This window comes from Mesocricetus auratus, unplaced genomic scaffold (genome assembly GCF_017639785.1).
Source record: "Mesocricetus auratus isolate SY011 unplaced genomic scaffold, BCM_Maur_2.0 Super-Scaffold_100010, whole genome shotgun sequence".
NCBI classification, from domain to species: domain Eukaryota; kingdom Metazoa; phylum Chordata; class Mammalia; order Rodentia; family Cricetidae; genus Mesocricetus; species Mesocricetus auratus.
Window position 1 is genome coordinate 84472203 of NW_024429194.1, and position 19177 is coordinate 84491379.

Consider the following 19177-nt stretch of genomic DNA (forward strand, 5'->3'; position numbering starts at 1 on the left):
CCAGCCCCCATCTTTTGCTCTTAAACCCATTTGAGTAAGGCTTTGTTCTTTGCAGCTGTAAGTCCTCATAATACCAAATCAATGAATCCAGGATCTAGTGTCAAGGGTTAGCAGCCCTGAAGTCCCAGCCAGACCCTGATTCTCTGAATCCCCCAAAACCCCAGATCCCACAGCTGCAGCATGAAGACGTCATCACTCTTCCCTTGGGGTGGGGATGGCACAATCCCAACCCTGCAGGGAAGGAAAAGACATAGAGAAAGTCCTCAGTAGTTTCTAAGGTTTTATTCAAAACAACGCTGGCTGGCGGTTCGGCTTGGTTTCTCTACGCCCGGGCCATCTGGGCCAGCAGGGACCAGCGCCTTCAGCGACTAAGAGGGGAAAGTTCATTCACACTGTAGAAACTGTACAGTGACCAGAAGTTAGAGCCACAGCAGCAGGACTGGGCTGGGGGCTTACAGGACAAGGTGGCCGCTGCCTCCCCCAGGCCCCAGCTCTGCCAGGGACACCGATTATTGCACAATGACGAAAAGAAAAAGAAAAGAGTATGTGTGTCTGGGTTAAACAGCAACTTCTAAGATCCCAAGCCCTTACACAGAGTAGCAAAAGGAGCTGGAGGTGCCTCTGGTTGCTGGGAGCTCTAAGAGAAACATTGGGGACAAGTACTGCTCGCGGTTCACCCTCCTCAGAGCGACTGCCTGAACCAGAGCAGGAGATAGCAAGAAGGCAGGGGAGGCTCTCTCTGGCTCCAGACCCTGCTCTGCAGATGCAACACAGCCTGGCAAATTAACAGCTTAGGACATTGGTACCTGTGTCCCCATCCTCCTCACATCCAGACCCTTGTGGATTGGGGGAGTTTGTGCTTTGGTGATGGACAGGCTTGGCCTGAGGCCACAGCCCCAAGCCACAGTGTTGAGGGGTCACCCACCCAATCCTTGCCCATTACAACTCATCTTGACAGCAGCTCACAGCTCTCCCGGTCCCTGACTCCCTGCTCACGGACACAAGGCCGGATACCTAGGATTGGGCCTAGAGAGCCCACCCCAGGTAGTCTCTGTGCTTCTGGGCTCAGCTAATCATTCTGTATAGACGTGCGTCCCTTGCTTAAACCTTGCCCATTTCCCTAAAACACCCTTCAGCATGTCTGCTTGCTCTGGGGCCCCGCAGTCCAGTGTAAGGGTGCAGACGCCTGAGCACCTCTGCTCAGCCTCAGAGCCACGGCAGGGAGGACGCTGGCTGTGGAGGAGCCGCATAAGCACACACAGGGGCGCCCTCAGGATTGAGCTGGACCCGGAGAGCAGAGGGTGCTAGACGCTGTCAAACGCCACCTCTGTAAAGCCCGAAGACTGTGGGCCCGGCCCTGCCCTCTACACCACGGCCAGCTCCACACTGCGCCCTTGGAGCCACCCTCCCTTCAACCACGGGTGCTCAGGCTAGGGCCCTTCGCAGGTGGCCAGGGCAGAATCGCTGCTTCACTTGCCCAGAGCCTCAGTTTACCCAGGTGTAAAATGGGTTTAACAACCACTTTCCCACTCCTCACCTCAAAGAAGGGCTTTGCAGGCAGCACCCCTTCAACATCTCTTTCCTCCTTACTTCTCCACTGTGCCCTGACCTTGGGGTCCCTGTGCCAGAGCCTACCAACACAGCTGCTGCTCACTAGCCTGGATAGAGGCCCACTTCTGTGGAATCAGGATTTGGGAGCAGGGACACACATGCTCTTAGCAGGGCCCAGGGCAACCCTTGGCGAGCTGGGCGAGCATCCCACATCACTGCCCTTCCCAGTGGGCCACCACCCCCAGCATGCCTCACTCGTCTTCAAGCTGATTTTTTGTTTGGTTGGTTTTCGAGGCAGGGTTTCTCTGTATTGTTTTGGAGGCTGTCCTGGAACTCACTCTGTAGACCAGGCTGGCCTCGAACTCACAGAGATCTGCCTGCCTCTGCCTCCCGAGTGCTGGGACTAAAGGCGTGTGCCACCAACGCCCAGCTCAAACTGATTTTAAACCCACCCTCTCTAGAGCTGAGCTTGTGAAAGGCACAGGCTCGATACAGTCTGTTTTGTTGTTGTTGTTGTTTTTAATAAATGGGTAACCATTCCAATAAAATAAGAACTCCCGTCCTGAGCTCATCCAGGAAGCACTGCCATAGTGAGACCCTACCTGCAGCTTTAAGCAGTAAGACACACTCAGGGGTAAGCAGAAGGCAGAGGACGTGAATGTCTGGGTAACTGGCTGGAGACTACGGGCGCTGAGGTGTGGAAAGGCTGCAGCCAGGGTTTAGGGCTGCTCAGAGCTCCCTTTAGATTTGCTGTTACCCCAAACACCCCTGGGGCAGGGATGAGCTTGCTCGGGGTGGGTGACTGTAATCCCCAGGTCTGCTGCAATTCGAGGACTTCACAGAGGATAAAAGACTGAAAGTTCTCGTGCGACTGGCGGCCCGAGCATGGGGAATCTGGGTGAGCCAAGCAGGTCCCATGGACCCCTTCACCCATCCCCTCTCATGCATGAATTATTCCTGTTTGCTGCCTTCCTGGGGGGGGTTTGAACTGTCCCCAAAATGCTCACACAAATCAAAACATAACCTGTGTCCTAAGCCCCCTGCCCAGTCTCAGAACTGCCCTGTTCCCCCAACCCTGCTCTAAGAAATAAGACTAAAATCCCCCCTGGTTTTTCTAAAGAGAACATCTAGCTGGCTAACTAAGAAAGTTTGTGTGTCAAGAGTGTCTACAAAAGACTTCACAACAACACAATAGTCAGAGGGACAAGACTGACACCCCGACATGTGGGTAGAGGTTGGGGATCTTAGCAGCGTCTTGTCTTTAAAAGGGAAAAAAGTGCACCCTGAATTGCTTCTCTTCTGTCTCCTGGGCCCTGAACATCCTCCCAAGCTGCTCTCAACTCGGGGAGATCCCGAAACGACATCCACTGATGCCCCACTAGGAGCGTCTGTGCTGTGAGGGCCTGTGTGCTAACCAACAGCCGAGACCCCTGTCTGGGCCCTGGCCTGCACCCTCAACTTTAGCACTTTCTAGGATTCATAAGCTCTCAGTAAAAAAAATAAATAAATATATGTCTGTCTATGTATATATATATGTATATGTATATATCTGCATATGCACTGGAAGGGCCACGGGTGGGGCCACACACGAGCCTCAGCTAACCCAGACCCTCTTCAGTCGCCTGCCCAGTGGCCTGGCGCTGGCTGGCCCCTATGCCACTCCCAGGTGTAGGCAAAGTATTGCTGTCTGCTCCCTGGCTCCTGAGGTAAAAGAAGGCAAGATGGGGCGGGCGGGCGGACAGCAGGTGGCAGCTCCCCCCGCAGCCCCCGCAGCCTCTCATCTCTTCCTCTTGCTTGCCGCATCAGCTGACTCCAGCTCCCCAGGAGGTGGTTGTGGCTCAGGGGCTGAGGAGCCCAAGCCCGAAGCCAGCTGGACCTGGCCTGGTGGGTCCTTGCTGCGGTCTGCAGCCCATGAGGGGCTCCTGGCCAAGCCTCCGGCTGAGACAGTGGCGCCAGGGCGCCCGGGTCCAGCCGCCAGGCTGCTGGTACTGCTGAACTTCCTGGCAGGGGTGAGGCCCGGGGGTGGCAGCGTGGGCGGTGGGCAGAAGAGCGACGTGAGTGACAGGCTGCTGAGGGTCTCAGAGTGCTCACTGCCTGCACCCCCGCCACCTGTGCCCCCGCGGCCCTCCTCATCGGAGGGGTCCATGGAGTCGTGGTGGGTGCAGCCGGGGCTGGTGGAGCCGCCGCTGCTGTGGCTGCGCTGATGGGCCCGCAGGCCACGCAGACTAAACAGGCCGCGGCCCCGCAGGCTGAGACGGCGCCGGGTGGTTGGCGACAGGCCAGCTCGTGGCCCTGGCACCTGGACTGGTGGTCCCAGGCCACGCCGGGGACTGTCACTCAGTGTCAGACTGTCCTCCAGTGTGGTCTGCAGGCTGCCGGCTGAGCTGCTCGGGCTGGCATCCAGGGATGTGTCACTCACAGTAGCCTGCAGGGAGGAAAGAAGGGTTGAGGCTCCCTGCATCACCTCCTTTCCCTGGTCCTTGGCGGACAGTCTGATGACAGGACCCGGGATGCTTCCCTTCTGGGCGGATCCCACAGCATCCCCTCTGTCACAACAGCAACCCCGGGAATCTCTCGGGGCAGTTACCACAGAAGCCTCCGGCAGGCTCCTTATCGCCCCTGGACAGCCTGAGCCGTCTTTCCTAGTCCCGATGCTAACCCTCTCGTAGTTGCCAGCTGACTCTCATCCACCCGCGCCTCCAGCATTACTTTCCCTTCGACCTGCTCCCAGGAGCCCTGCCTCATCCCAGATGCTCGCATCCTCTCTCCTGGGTAAGCCTCCAGCCAGCCATTCCTCACCTCCCCAGAGATTATACTGCCAGCAGCACTCATTTGCTTGGCTATCTTTCCTTCTGCAACACGCATGCACGTGTGCGCGCACACACGCACGCACACACAGACACACACTTTAAACCCTGAACTGCCCTCCATGGGAGGCAAGGAGTCAAGGTCCATGACCTGTTGCAGAGCACAGCCTAGTGAAACCAGGAATTAACCCTGTCTGGCTAAGTAATTACCAGGAAGCCCGCAGGCCAGCCTCCACTGTTGTATAGGATTACACGTGGCCCACCAAAGGTGCTGGTGAATTTTTGTTTTGTGCTCCGGGGGCCCACTGTGCCCAGAAGGCATGGAGGCTGTGGCTCCGTCGTCCTGATACAGGAGACCATACAGCCAAGATTTCCCCCATTTCCCAACCTGCCCCTCTGCAATCAGGCAATCTGCAAGCAGTCTAGCAATGACACCCCTACCACCCACCAAGACGTGGTCCCTGACCCCAGCACCATGTCACCCCACAGACCCTCCTCAGTGCCACGCTTACCCTCGTCTCAAGCTAGGGCCCCCGTTTCAGCTGCCCTGACAACCCAGGTGCTCCTCAGAGGCCGGCCTTGCTCAAGTATTCGTCGTGGTATCCTCTCAAGTCTCAGACGCTCCCAAACTTCCCCAGGCTCGACTGCCCTCCCCGCTCATCCTCCGAGGCTCCAGGACACTCTTCAGAGTCCAGGAGGTGTGTGTACCTGGCGCAGGAGGGTGCAGTTGACACTTGGTGACCTCAGGGATGCCCAGGAGCCCTGAAGGGCGATCTTGGGCAGTGCTCCGGCACTCATGCCCGGTCCCTGTCCCTTCTGGCTGGCAGACACAGCGGGATGGAAGAACTCCACGGGCATCTGCAGGAGAGGGCTGGAGGCATCCGGGGAGAAGGGGCTTGGGGGCGCTGCAGAGGAGGAAGAGGAGGTGCTGGGAACAGCCCAGGAGGTGGGCACAGAGCCCTCACTCGGGGTGCTTAACACTGGCTGTAAGACTCTGGGCAAGACTCCAGTTCGAAGCTATGAGAGCAAGAAACGCTTCTGTGCGATTCCTAGAAGGACTGGATTTGGGCAGAACCCTGCTTTCAGAGCCCACCAGGCCAGACTCCAGGCCAGACTCCTAGGCCTTCTTCCTCTGGAAATGGAGACATACACACCCAGTGGAGGTATGTTGACACTGCCCACTTGACAGGCTCTGGAGTCACCAAAGAGAGGTACTCTGAACTTGTCTGTGAGTTGAGGTGAGAAGACCTACCCTAACTGCGGGTGGCACCATCCCACAGGCTGGGGTCCCAGGACACAAGGGAGACCGTGAGCCGAGCACCAGAGTGCATCTCTCCCTGCTTCCTGCCTGTGGATGCCATGTGACCAGCTGCCCCGAGCTCCTGCCGCCAAGCCTTCCCACCATGGGCTTGCACCCTTGAACTATGGGCCGAAATAAACTCTTCCTTAAGTTGACTTCACCAGGTACTTGGTCACAGCGGTGAGAACAGTAACTGACACCAGGAGGTCTGTAGGGCTAACAGCAGGTATGGAGCTCCCAGGCCAGCACTGTGCACACGGTAGGCACGCTAAGACTCATCATCCCTTGGGCTCTGACAACCCCACATGGCCGAGCTGGGCCTGGGGGCCCCTCCTGGACAATGCAGGGTAGAGTTTCAGTATGTGACAGGCCTTGCTCTGATGGTACCGAAGCTGCTGGGTGAGCCTGGTCTGCTCCACTGTGGATGGAAAGGGACAAGGCCAGGCTGGGGGAACCTGAGGCAGGGCCAGCAGCAGCTGCTCTGCCTGTGGTCCCCTCCACACCTCACAGAAGGAAGAAGGAACACAGGGTTCAGAATATGCGAATAGACAGGCAGCTGTGCGGGCTGCCATCTTGCAAACTGTCAAGTCACTGAAGGGCTGCACAAATTAACCACTAATTGAACACTCCCTCAGAATGTGCCTGGGGTCAGACCCTGGGGTTAAGGTTTTGAGATCAGGAAATCTGGGGTATTGGCATTCCAGTCATCATGCCCAGCAGAGGTCACTGGCTTTACAGAGGGTCTGTGGAAAAGCCAGTCACTCAGACATCCCAGAAGGCATCTTAGGGTGAGTTTGGGGCCTTAGGGCTCACTCTTGCATTGGACTGTCTTCTCCTTTTCCCCCACCCAGCCAGTGATGCCACTCAGATTCTTGTCATCCTCCAAGAGGGAGCCCAAGTGGCAGGCAAGCCAGCTCAGTCCCTTGCCATATCCCTAAACACAAACCAGCCATTCAAGGAGGCGTGGGGTAGAGACCCTTTTATCAAAGGGCCATTGAAAATGTCAACCTTCCAGTCATTGTGTCACCTGTGTGCATATCTGGGTGACAAACGCCTCTCAGATTATTCTCTACCCAAACCCAATGATCCGCAAGCCTCCCTTCTGCCCTGTGCTCAGCAACCTAGTCCCCTGTTCATCACAGAACACAGGGAGCTCGGCACAACGCTTCCGTTAGCCCAGGATTCAGCTATCCTTAGCTCATTGGCCCTGCTCTTTTATCAGTACTGTAGCAGGCCTGAATCTTTCTCTAATTGTCAGAAACCCATTTGGTTCTTTACGGAGGAAAAACAAACCTCCACCACCTCTCTCATGAAGCAGATGTTTGGGATCGGGGTACGGGAAGCTGGAAAGGATCAGTATGGGGAGCTGGAAAGGATCGGGGTACGGGGAGCTGGAAAGGATCAGTATGGGGAGCTGGAAAGGATCGGGGTATGGGGAGCTGGAAAGGATCAGGGTACGGGGAGCTGGAAAGGATCGGGGTACGGGGAGCTGGAAAGGCTGCAACCTCACCTTGGCTGCTCTCATGTTTGAGCCAGGACTGGACAGGGTTGAACGGGATGGCCTCCATCTCACACAGCAGGCTCTCTGGGCCTGCAGACACTGGCGCATTGGCAAAGGGGAAAAAGCATTCATCCAGGTCTCCTGCCTGCAAGGGCTCCGGAGGCTCCAGCTCACCCTGCAGGCAAGGGAGGTAGGTGATCACCTAGTTGAGGAAGACAGAGGCAGGGCCCCCGCATAGCGATCCCATCCCTACCTAGGAAGCCTTTCCTCTGGCCTCCTCCACCTGACCAGCAGTCACCACCTTTCAGTCCCCAAGTTGAAGGTCCTGACCTCTAGGAAGCCCCCCTGGATGCCTCCAGGCAGCTGTGGTTCCCCTGCCCCCTCCCTTCCTGATGTTTAAGGCCTTGAGCACAGCACCTGGTCTCCTTCATATCCATAACCAAATGCTAACTCGGTATAGCAGTCACTCGGGGTGACGGCACCAGAACACAACATGAGGTGGGGCCCTCCCTTTGCTGTAACTCGGTTTCCACATCCATACTTGGGGAGAGGAGTTCTTCCTCTCTCGCCACTGCCTGGGGTCTTGCAGACAGAGCAGAGGGCTGTGGCATCTCTTTCCAGACTTTCTCAGCTCTACAAGTTCTTGATGTCCACTCTGAGGTGTATGGGCTCACGATACCCCAACCTGCAACTTGGTATCTGTGTCTGACACAAGATGTGGCCTCAATTACCTAGACCGTACCCCGCCTGAGCCCAGCCTGGACAGATGCACTGGCATCGCACACATGGAGGGCGATGCAAGAAGACTCCTAGCCACTCACCTTGCTTTCCTTGGGGCCCTGTGGGCAGGCTGTCGGGTCCTCAAGACTCAGGTCATCCCCCAGCAGGACAGACGAGGACCTGTCTGAGTTCAGGGAGAAGGCCTCTGTCTCAGCCAGCTGCACCTGCAGGGGGAGGTGGTGGCCTCGGGTCACCCTGGGGCTGGGATGGGGCAGCCTGGGCCTGGAGCGCTGAGCAACAGGTCCCTGAAAGGACATGGGGCAGTGGTCAGAGCGGTTCACAGGCCTGCTGGGCATGGGTGGTGGGCCCACTCTGCGTAGGATCCCAGCCTGGGTGACACATGGTGGCACAGGAGCCACCCCTGATGGAAGCCAGGTCTGCGTGGGCCACCTTGGCGTCTGAACACTCAAGTAGCCATGACACAGTGAGCTATGGAACTCTGCTGTCCGCTTGCCCCAGGCCAAGTGTCCACAGAGCTGGACTGGGTGTGACCCCTCTGGGGCTGTGAGGGCCACTTGTGCTGTATGTCCCTGCAAGATCTGCTATCCTGAGGGATCCATCTCAGCCATGGGGCAGGAGAACTGAGCGACCTGCGTATTCAGCTCCTGCCCGGGGCTCCTGGGGATGACCTCACGGCCACGGGTCCTAGAATGAACCCAGGAGCACACAGGTGCTGGGGTGTAGGAGGAGCTCTTGGAAACAGCCTGGGAGACGGCCCCTGAGCAGGGCAGGGGGAGGCTGAGCTGCCTCTGCGAGGAGGCCAGAACAAGGCTCACCAGAGTAGTTTTGAGATACTCAGGGGGGACCACGGCCACTGGGGAAGAATAGGCACCAGTGACCCCTCCACCAAGGGCACAACGCCCCAGAAGGGACACAAGGCTCTTGGCTGCCCAGCAGCAGCACGAGGAAGAACAGATATTGCTTCTGCGCACTTTCTATAGCCAAGACGCCAAGGACTCCGGCCTTAGGCCCCACCACAGGGCGGTGCTTCACAGACAAAGCGCTGTGACCAGCAGGACCAGAGTGCTTCTAGGGCCCAGAGCCACAGCTTCCCCCGCACCTCACTCCCAGGTGACTCCCAGCGAGCCAGCTCCTCTCGGGCTGCCAGTACCTCTTGCTTGTCATGGTGACACTTGTCACAGCCAGCAGGTGAGGAGTAGTGGTGGAAGATGGAGCCGGACAGGTTGTCAATGATGGTCAGCTCCCCCTCCAAGGAGTCCTTGATGATTAAAGAGACGCTGTCCAGCCACAGGGTCTCCTAGGCAGATGGGCAGGGTGGGGACAGGTGGGATTATCGGCTGGGTCCCTGGACATTAGGTGAGGCACAGCTGCCCTCCCATTCTCGGTGCCCACAGCCTGGGACTGAGCCTCTCATCCAAGGAGCGCCCTACCTTAGAGAAGAACACAGAGGGACCCCACAAGGTACGGCACCTCCCAGCCCAGCTGCCATCTGACCCTGTGGTCCAGCCCTTCGTGTCCCATTCACCTCTCAACCCCTGCCCACCTGGGCTGGAGAATAGCAGTGCCGGCACAGGTGGCCCTCGTTGTCACCCCCAACACCTGCCCCTCCTGATCCACGGCTTGGGGCTCCTGGTGAACTAGTAGGCAGCCTCGGGCCAGGGCAGGGGCAGGGGCCGGGGCCGGGGCCGGGGCCGGGGACAGGGCCCAGGCCATGGGCCATCTCCAGCTCGATCTCAGCATCCATCTCTGCGTCCTCCTGGGCCTCCTTGTTGCTGTCATCCAGGTGTTTCATGAGCACAGCCACCACCACGTTGATGAGCACAAACTGAGCCGTGAGCACGAAGCTCACAAAGTACAGCGGGGACACGAACTGCAGGCTGCTGAGGCAGCTGCGCTCATCGTGGGTGCAGTCTCGAAGCGTGTCCTACCACAGGGACAGGCTGGTGGGCTCAGTGCCACCCAGCACAGCTGTCCAGACACACACCTCACCTCCACACAAGGCTACAAGGCTACCAGAAGTCAGGCACACACACACACACACATGTGCACACACACGCATGCACACACACGCACACACATGCATGCACACACACACGCATGCACACACATGCACATGCATGCACACACATACACACACATACACATGCGCGCACACACACAGACCTGTGTGCCCACACACACACACACACACGCACACACATGCACATACACGCATGCACACACATACACACATACGTGCACACACGCGCACACACACATGCACATACACACAGGCGCGCACACCACCGGGCCTAGATTCAATCCTCCTCCAGAGTCCTGGCTGCCTTCCTTGACTTCATGCTCCTCTAGCTTATGGTGGCCTGAGCTTGCCTCAGCTTCAGTCAAGTCCCTAGGGTCCTAATCTAGTGTGCTCTGGCCCTTTTCACTCCCTTGATCCCACCTCTCAGAGCTACAAGAAAATTTGAGAAGCATGGGGTTCCCCAGGCACTCACTGTTGCTTTTCAGGCCAGCCCAGCAAGGTCCTGCCTGACCTAAGCCCGGTTCCATTTCACTGGAGTCAAGGAGGTCCCTGAACAACTCTGGTCCCTGGCTCTTCTCCTGTGTACAGCGGGATACTGGGCATGCAGAGAGCACTGTGTCTGGAGCAGGAGAACCACCATGCACCCAAGACTTGAAACTACCTGATTTCCCCCTCGGCTAGCCCCTGAATACCTTCATGATTCCATTCCAATTATCGCCTGTGGAGACCTGGAAGAGCGTGAGGAAGGCCATGCCGAAGTTCTCAAAGGTAGCGTGCCGGCTCATGCCCTCACACGGGTTCTCGTCATTGCAGACTGAGAGGGGAGAGGCGGTCAGCCTGCCCACCGGCAGCACCACCCCTACAACCACATGCGTGTGGACTGTGCCCAGCCCACAGATGGGACAACTGAGGCTGGAGGAAGTGGCACACTGGCTGGGGGTTCAGTCTTAGGGGCATGAGCTCCTGAGAGAGGTGCTAGGGTGACAGCCAGCCCCTCGGGGGAACCCCTGATTTCTGGAACTGACCTTATATGTGGGGCTGGGCTCTGTTATTGGGGTAGCCCTGGCTCAGGACAGGCGGTGGCTGGAAGCAGAGGATGGAGGCTCCCCCCAGAAGACCAGACAGCTTGAATCCAGGACTCCGCCACACAGATCTGATGTACATTCATGAGCCAGGGCCTCAGAAAATACCCCATGCTAAGACTGGGTTTGGGTGCGGAGTCCTGCTACTGAGACAACTGCCCCACACAATGACCTGGTGGCAGGCCGAGGAGCCCAGCCTAGGCATTGCTCACCCAGCTTTCCAAAGAGCTCCACTCCCAGGGCAGCATAGATGAAGAAGAGAAGCATGAAGAGGAGGCCCAGGTTGCCCACCTGTGGAGAGAGACGGACTAGGCTGGGGGCCAGAGGCCGAGGGGTATTCAAGAGGAGAAGGGGGAGGCCTGGGGGAGAGTGGGGAAGAGGAGTCCCAGGTCTGGAGGAGGGCAGGGAAGGGGGGAATCCCTGGGGCAGGAGGGTAGAGGTGAAGGACCCCAGCCAGGGGAACAGAGGCAGGGAACAGAGGCAGGGAACAGAGGCAGGGAACAGAGGCAGGGCCAGGCTCTGTATCGCTCCGTGTCTGCTGCCCCCTTGTAACCTCCTGTAGAGCAACACTAGTGAGTCACAGGCTACCGAATAAGAACCGAGGGCTTACAGCCTTTGCCACGAGCATAGCACTTGTCCAAAGCCTATGAGGGAGTGGGGAGAGGACTCGGTGGGCAAAGCGCACACACGTGGGGACCTGGTGTCAGTCGGCAGCCACGTAAAAGCTGCGTGGAGCGGTGTGCACTGCCCCACTGACGGGCACAGAGACTGGCGGGTCTCTGGAGCTCACTGACCAGCTGTTCGTGAGCCCCAGGCTCAGGAAGAGACCCTGCCCTAAAGAAAAAGAAAGGAAGGAGGGAAGGGAGGGAGGAGGGAGGGAAAGGAGAAGGGAAGGGAGAAAGAAAGGAAGGAAGGAAGGAAGGAAGGAAGGAAGGAAGGAAGGAAGGAAGGAAGAAAGAAAGAAAGAAAGAAAGAAAGAAAGAAAGAAAGAAAGAAAGAAAGAAAGAAAGAAAGAAAGAAAGAAAGGAGGGAGGGAGGGAGGGAGGGGAAGGAAAAGGATGAGAAGGGAAGGGAGAAAATAGAAAAGAAAATAAAAAAGTAATGTAGAAAATAATAGAAGACACTTGGCGCCACGCCCTCACTCACGCGTGGGCGTTCACACACACACCGCTCACACGAATCTGTGTGCCATCTTCTGCCCCATTTCTCAGCTGAAAATGAGACCGAGAGCCAAAGGACCTGCTTGCTCACTTGCATGACAAGTGACGGGTGAGGGACTCAAGCCCAGCAAACTGACCTTTGTTGGCCTGGGACACAACAGGATGAATCAGACTTGGCCCCCACAGGCCAGCGCAGGGCTGGCCACAAAAAAAAGGAATTAGTGAAGGAATCACACACGCCATGGTCCCAGGAGCCTCCTACACATGCAGACACCCCCGTCCCATGGCTCCTACAGGACAGGGTGCCCCAGATTCCCAGCCCGGTTCAAACCCAGGCATCAGTGGGAGACTGCGTTTCCCTCATGCTGTGGATGTGGCTAGCAGACATCCCTGCCCTACAAAGAAAATCCCTCCTGACCTTCCAAAGGCCCCTGAGAGTTGAGTCGGGAGGCGTCTGAGGTAATCACTATAAAGTGAGCCCCCATGGATCTCAGGCTGCTCTAGAGACAGGCTTCCCAGCCGCTCCACACTGCAGTGCGGGCTAATTAATGACATTAAAGATGCAGAAGCACTTAGCGGACACTGCCAGTCACAGTGTGTGGCCCTGATAGCCAAGGAAGGCCTGGCCTCGCCACGGCCCACAGAGCTCAGCTTCCCATCCTGCTCAGATCTGGCTGGCGGTGTTTCCTAGCCAGGATCCAGTCTTCCCCGTGGGTCTCTATAGCACCTTCCCAGTTCTACAGTTCTTGGTTCCTGGTTTTAGGACTGGGAGCAGGGATTGTTCCAAGAGGAATGACAGAGGATGAGGATTCCAGCTTTTTGTAGACTTTTATTGTGTTTAGCAACCTCTCCACCCCACCACCACACCCCCGTTTGGTTTCCTGCCTCACCCAGTACTGTTAGATCCATACTTGGTAGTAGTACTTAGTAACTGATGACAATTGGTGCTTAGTGGCCAGTCCTGATGAGTTATCTTTAACCCATACTCCAGGGTACTCCTGCTACAAACTCTGCAGGTATCCTGAAGTTTGAACATCGTTTTTGGATCCCAGACTTGGTTGGAGGAAGTCTTTTTCTGATAGGGGCATGTCACAGGAATGCAGGTTGGAGGATGAGTAGGATTCTAAGTAAGACAGGCAGCGACCTCCCCAAAGGGTGTGAAGGTGCTACAGAGTGGTAAACAAAAGGGTGGGTACCACCCATCCCATGGCTCCTGACCCCCACACCCTCCACCAGAAAAACAAGCACATACAATTCTGGACTTAAAAGATGCCTTCTTTTACCTCATTTTGGCACCTATAAACCATTGTTGCCCTTGAATGGACTGATCTTAAGAGAGGGTTTAATATGCCAACTGACCTGGACTAGGTTGTCACAAGGGTTCAAAAATTCCCACACATGCTTTCAATGAAGCCTTCAATGAAGACCTCCTGAGTTTTCAGCAGAGGTATCCAAAGAGCATCCTGTTACAGTACGGGGATGACCTCCTCATAGCCTCAGAAATTGAGGAGGAATGTAAGAAGGCCAGTGGGGGCCTGATGGAGGGCCCAGGATACTAGGTCTCAGTCAAGAAGGCCCAACTATGTGCACCCCATGTCACCTACTTGGGGTACAAGTTGAAAGGAGGAAAATGATTATTTTCCCAGAGCCAAATGTAGGCAATCCTACTGATCCCCACACCTCAAACGAAGAAACAAGTGCAGGAATTTCTGGGAAGGTTGGGTATTGCTGCTAGTGGATACCAGGGATCTCCCAGCTAGCTAAGCCATTGTATACCAGTACCAACGTGGTGGTTCTCAGCCACTACAATGGACTGACTCTGAAGGAAGAGCTTCTGAGGCCTTGAAGAAGGCCCTCATTTCTGCACCAAGCCCAGCCCTCCTGGACATCTCTAAGTCCTTCTTCTTGTATGTGAGTGAGGCCCAGGGTCCTACCCAGACACTAGGACCCTATAAGAAGCCAGTGGCCTACCCATCCAAAAGCTTAGATTCTGTTCCTGCCTGTTGGCCAGTTTATGGGCAGTTGTCTCTACAGTCATGCTAGTGAAAAGATGACACACTGAACTTGGGTCAAGAACTGTTCCTAACCACCCTGCACTCTGTAGAGCCTTCCCAAAGGGGGACCCCAAAAGAGTGGATGTCTGATGCCCCAACAATGCATTATCAGGCATTCTGGACCAGCCCCATATCTGATCCTGTGAAACCTCAGCCATCAGCCCTACCAGTCTGTTGCCAGATGATAACCCAACAGAGCCCCTCCTTGATTGCCTGCAAGTGACTGATGAGGTCCAATCTGTCACACCTGACCTAACAGATGTCCCACTGTGAGAAACAGGAGAGGTAACGTACACGGATGGGAGCAGTTTTGTTAAAGACAGCATCAGATATTCTGGGATGCAGTTGTCACCTTGGACAGGATGGTGTGGGCCCAGTCCCTCAGTTGAGGGACCTTAGCACAAAGGGCTAAGCTTCTGACATTAACCCAGGCACTTTGCTGGGGGGAGGACAAAGCCATCATTTGTCACAGCCCATGTCCATAGGACCCTCTATCAGGAAAGAGGACTCCTCACCTTGGCTGAACAATAAAAAATAAGCAAAAAAAAACTGTTTCTACTAGAAGCCATATGTCTGCCAAAAAAAATAAAAATAAAAGTAGCTATTGTCCATTGTGAAAGGCATAAAACCGGGATTTCCCTAAAGGCACAAGGGAGCAGGGCGGCAGACATGGCCCATGGGAGGCGGTCCTAGAACCAGTGGTGCCTCTCCAGATCTTGGTTACCCTGACCAAACCCAAATCTCTCCAGTGCCCAAACCACACACAGGAAGAAACTAAGTGGTGAAAGATGGAGGTTGTCAAACAGGAGGCAAATGAATGTGGCTCTTGCTAGAGAGCTGCTATCAGGACATAAATGGCTACCAAACTCCAGCAGGCCACCCATCTGAGGGCATCCAATGCTGCTGAGTTACTCAGGCCCAGATGTCGCATCCCTCCACACGACAATCTTGTCAAAGACACTGTGTCCAGAAGCACTACTTATACACAAGTGAACCCCAAAGGAGGAAGAAACACCCCAGAAGGAATCCATGACCAAGGAAGCAGGGAACAATGGAAAATGGACTTCACAGTTCATGGGTATAAATATTTACTAGTTTTTATGTATACCTTCTCTCGATGAATATCTCCTACCTGAATGGAGGCAGCCTTGGTAGTCACCAAGAGACCCCTCCAAGGGTTGATTCCTAGGTTTGGAATACCCCTCACCCTGGGGTCCAACAATGGCCTGCCTTCATGGCAAACATTTCTTGAAATCTGGCAAAGGTCCTTAATGTTGATTGATTGGAAACTAAACTGTGCCTATAGACCACAAAACTCAGGTCAGATAGAAAGTATGAATAGGACCCTGAAGGAAAGTTTAATTGTGTCCTTGAGACTGGCAAAAAAAAAAAATGGGCCAACCTCCTGTGACTTGCCTTTCTAAAAGCTAGGTGCACCCCATATTGAGAATATTTCTCCCCATTTGAAATTATGTTTAGGAGGCCTCCCTGTCTCCTCCCTAAGCTAAGAAGATGTCCATAAGGCAGACATCACTAACCACTCCCTCCTCAAGTCCTTACAGGCCCTGCACCAAACCCAGAGGACTATTCATCAGACGGTTCAAAAGGCCGTGGCCTTGTTCATACCTGAGCCTCCACACAAGGCACAGCCTATTGACCTTGTGTGGGTAAAGGGGACCCTGACCCAGAGCCTGGAGCCAACACAGAAAGGCCCGTACCCTGTGGTCCTCACCACCCCTACAGAAGTGAAGCTGCCAGTGTCATCCCCCAACTCCGCCACACCCAGCTGAGAAGGCAACAGAGGACAAAGACAGATGGGTTGTCACCAGATCCTCCAACCCACTGAAGATAAAACTGGCATGTCCTATGACTATGACGGTCCTATTTTGTCTTCTTTGTCTCCCTGTGGGAGATCCCCAAAATCCCCCATGAGCCGGGGCCTTGGGTGTGGGAATTAAGAAAGAATGGATCTAGGGAGCTGACAGCAAGTCCATCCACCGAGGCCACTCACCCTGTGGGCTTCTGTAAAATATGACACCCAGAAGCAGCTGGAAAAAGAGTCCACAAAGGAGCATGCTCCTGGGGCTGTGGGTCTACCTTTGAGGAGATGGGGATCCAATCTACCCAATACTATGCCTGCTCTACTGGCAGCCTCCCAAACTTCCAAGAGTCAGGTGAACACCACTGTGCTCAGTGGGTTGTGAACCCACATCCTCCTCAGGGCACACTGACCCTTTCAGAGTCCTAGAGTGACTCTGCCTGTGATTGCACTAGTCTTGGGAATGCAATCCAGTATCCATAAGGTTAGGACCTGGCAGGAAACTGAAGGTTATTGGGAAACTGGCAGAACCAGGGGAGTCAGGCTATGTGTGAGTGATCAAGACCCAGGCAGCAAATTTACTATCCAAAGGAAGCCTCCACCTAGGGTCATCTGGCCCATCTGCCCCAAACTGGCCCCTGGAATATGAGCTCGCTAAGGTGGCAAGCCTCAAAACTCCAATATCTGCAGAAATTCCTAAAGTAACCGTGGAGGGTAAAGGTCCAGGAAGTATCAGAAGCCAGCCCCTCGGTGTTTGGAATGTTAGGAGTGTATTGGTTTCTGAACCATTCTCAACCAGACAGGTAATGCCTGGTGGCTATCTCTACATCCCAAGCCCCCCCCCCAATGTTGGGATAGGAACTAGTCAGACAGTACGCCCCACTTCCAACCCTGAAAACTGGAAATGGGACCAACTTGAGTTCACCCTGGGAGACCTCCAAGAAAAGACTGCTTAATGGCACTAAGATATCTGCCAGATAGTTCCCCCTATGCAGATTCCTGTCGCCATGCATGGTAGGTTAACTCCGAGAAGAGCAGACAAGTGTATTTCCAGGCCCCAGACCCTACTTTGGCTTGCTCACACTAACAGCTCAGCCAAGTGTGCATCTTCTGGACAGTTTGCAGTGGAGGAGACCCCACTCCTTGGAGTCCTCATGGGTGGGCTGCCCTGTGCGTGGTGAGCCATCCCCTATTGGTAGGAGAATGAAATCAGGCTCCACTACAGCTGGATGGAGCTTCAGCCCTAATTGTAGGGGATAAAAATTTTAAGGAACTCAGTACTCAAGTAAACATAGCCCTAGCCATCTGGAAAATTCTGTTTCCCATTTAGAAACTCAGGTAGATTCCTTAGCAGAAGCTGTACTTCATGAAACGAGGGGGTCTCTGTACGGCACTGGGGGAAACCTGTTGCTTCTATGCCAACCTGTTAGGGTAATTAGAGAAGGTTTAGCCATGGTCAGAAATAAGACTGAAGAAAGAGAAAAGAGCCATCAAGGATCTGACAACTGGCATCAATTCCCCCTGGTTAATCACTCCACTTACGGCCGTTGCTGGGCCAAAAATTCTTTTGCTCTTAGTTCCCATTATAGGACCCTGCTTGCTCAACTGCCTACTTAACTACACAAAGCAGAGAATAAATTCTGTTACATTATTTGTGCTGAGATGTAACCCCCTGCCCAAGATGATGCCACAGTTTGACTCATGTCCATAGAACCAGCAGGGAATGTAACAGGCTTCCAGACCTTAGCACACTGAGACCCTGCCCGGGCACTGTTCTGACCTTAAAACCCAGCACACAGGCTGCAACACCTGTCAAATGGGAGCAAAGTCCTAACCCATCAAAGACCCGACCCATAGTTCCAGGGAAGTCCCTAGGTGTACAAATCATTTTTGATTTCTCAGTCCCACTTCTTGCTAACTGGGGGTGTGTCAATCAGGATGTGCTTTTTTTGTATCAAAATCCAAGAGTTGCTGGGCAGCAGTTGTGCATGCCTTTAATCCCAGCATTTGGAAGGCAGAGGCAGGTGGATCTCTGTGAGTTTGAGGCCAACCTGATCTACAGAGCGAGTGTCAGAACAACCAGGGCTGTTGCACAGAGAAACTCTGTCTCAAAACAAACAAACAAACAAACGTCCAAGAGCTCAGGGTTGTATGGTTTGGGTGAGCTCCCCATGCAGTCACTGGTTGGCAATCCTTTTTTCCAGATTTATGAGTGTCTGTGTGCTGGTCCACAGAGTGAGTTCCAGGACAGGCTCCAAAGCTACAGAGAAACCCTGTCTCGAAAAAAAGTATCTGTGTGGTGGTCTCTGGAAGGCTTACCTTACAGCACTGGGAAGCTCATACCAAACTCAAGAACAGAACTTAAGTGGTGTCCTCAGGGGAGGTCACCAAGAGAAGTTACTTTGCCTCTCTTCCCTGTGTTCTGTCTGACTTTTTTTTTATTTAAATTTAAATTAGAAACAAAGTTGCTTCACATGTCAATCCCAGGTCCCTCTTCCTCTTCCTCCCCTCCTCCCACGCCCTCCCACCAACCCCCTAATACCCCCTCATTTCCCCAGGGAGGGTGAGGCCCTCTGTGTCTGACTTTTATGAGACATGAGGTTCGCTAAGTGAATCATGATGAATGAATGAGCGTGTACAAGAGTCAGGTGCTTGGACACGCCTGGATGGGGCGGGAGGGACTAACACTGTCCATATGTGAGGGAGATGGCAAATGCCCCCTTCTGTGAGCCAGAGCCCAGCTCACCTTCCTCTGGCCAGGGACATGATCCTACCTAATTAGTGTCCCCTCACTCGGTCTGGGGCTGTATGGGAACCTCGTCATCCATGACATGACTTCAAACCATAAAGGCCCAGCTCAAAAGTCACCTCCCCTCGTTTCCTAGGGAGCAATCTGTGCCTCCTCCCTCCAGGGAGCAGAACACAGGCCTCTTCCCATAGGACCCTGAGGTGTCTATTGCTCCACCAATCTAGGGGCTCCCAAAAGCACTGTGAAGGTCCTCAGGGTCCCCATAGGGCTGGACACAGAGTGGATGCCGGTGACCATGTCATGACTTCCCAAAGAGAAGCAAGAGAGGCTCAAGTAACTTTCCAGGACCCTGGGTCTTGGCAGGCCTGGGGAGGAGGAAAATTAAAGCCGGCA

General features: G+C 54.7%; 1 protein-coding gene across 3 annotated transcripts in view; it reads right to left on the bottom strand.

Annotated features, from left to right (window-relative positions):
• Positions 1–267: 267 nt before the first annotated feature.
• The window catches only part of Cacna1i (calcium voltage-gated channel subunit alpha1 I), a 110873-nt gene continuing 91963 nt past the window's right edge, over positions 268–19177 (bottom strand). For 2 of the 3 annotated variants that reach the window (XM_040754106.1, XM_040754107.1), the window contains exons 30-37: positions 11215–11293; positions 10613–10734; positions 9444–9824; positions 9051–9197; positions 7981–8184; positions 7169–7334; positions 5067–5263; positions 268–3976 (exon numbers count right to left, since the gene is read on the bottom strand). In XM_040754106.1, coding sequence (XP_040610040.1) covers positions 3329–3976; positions 5067–5263; positions 7169–7334; positions 7981–8184; positions 9051–9197; positions 9444–9824; positions 10613–10734; positions 11215–11293 — 1944 coding nt within the window. In that variant the 3' untranslated portion in view covers positions 268–3328. The remainder of the gene's footprint in view (positions 3977–5066; positions 5264–7168; positions 7335–7980; positions 8185–9050; positions 9198–9443; positions 9825–10612; positions 10735–11214; positions 11294–19177) is intronic. The other variant, XM_005067001.4, reaches the window with a different exon arrangement.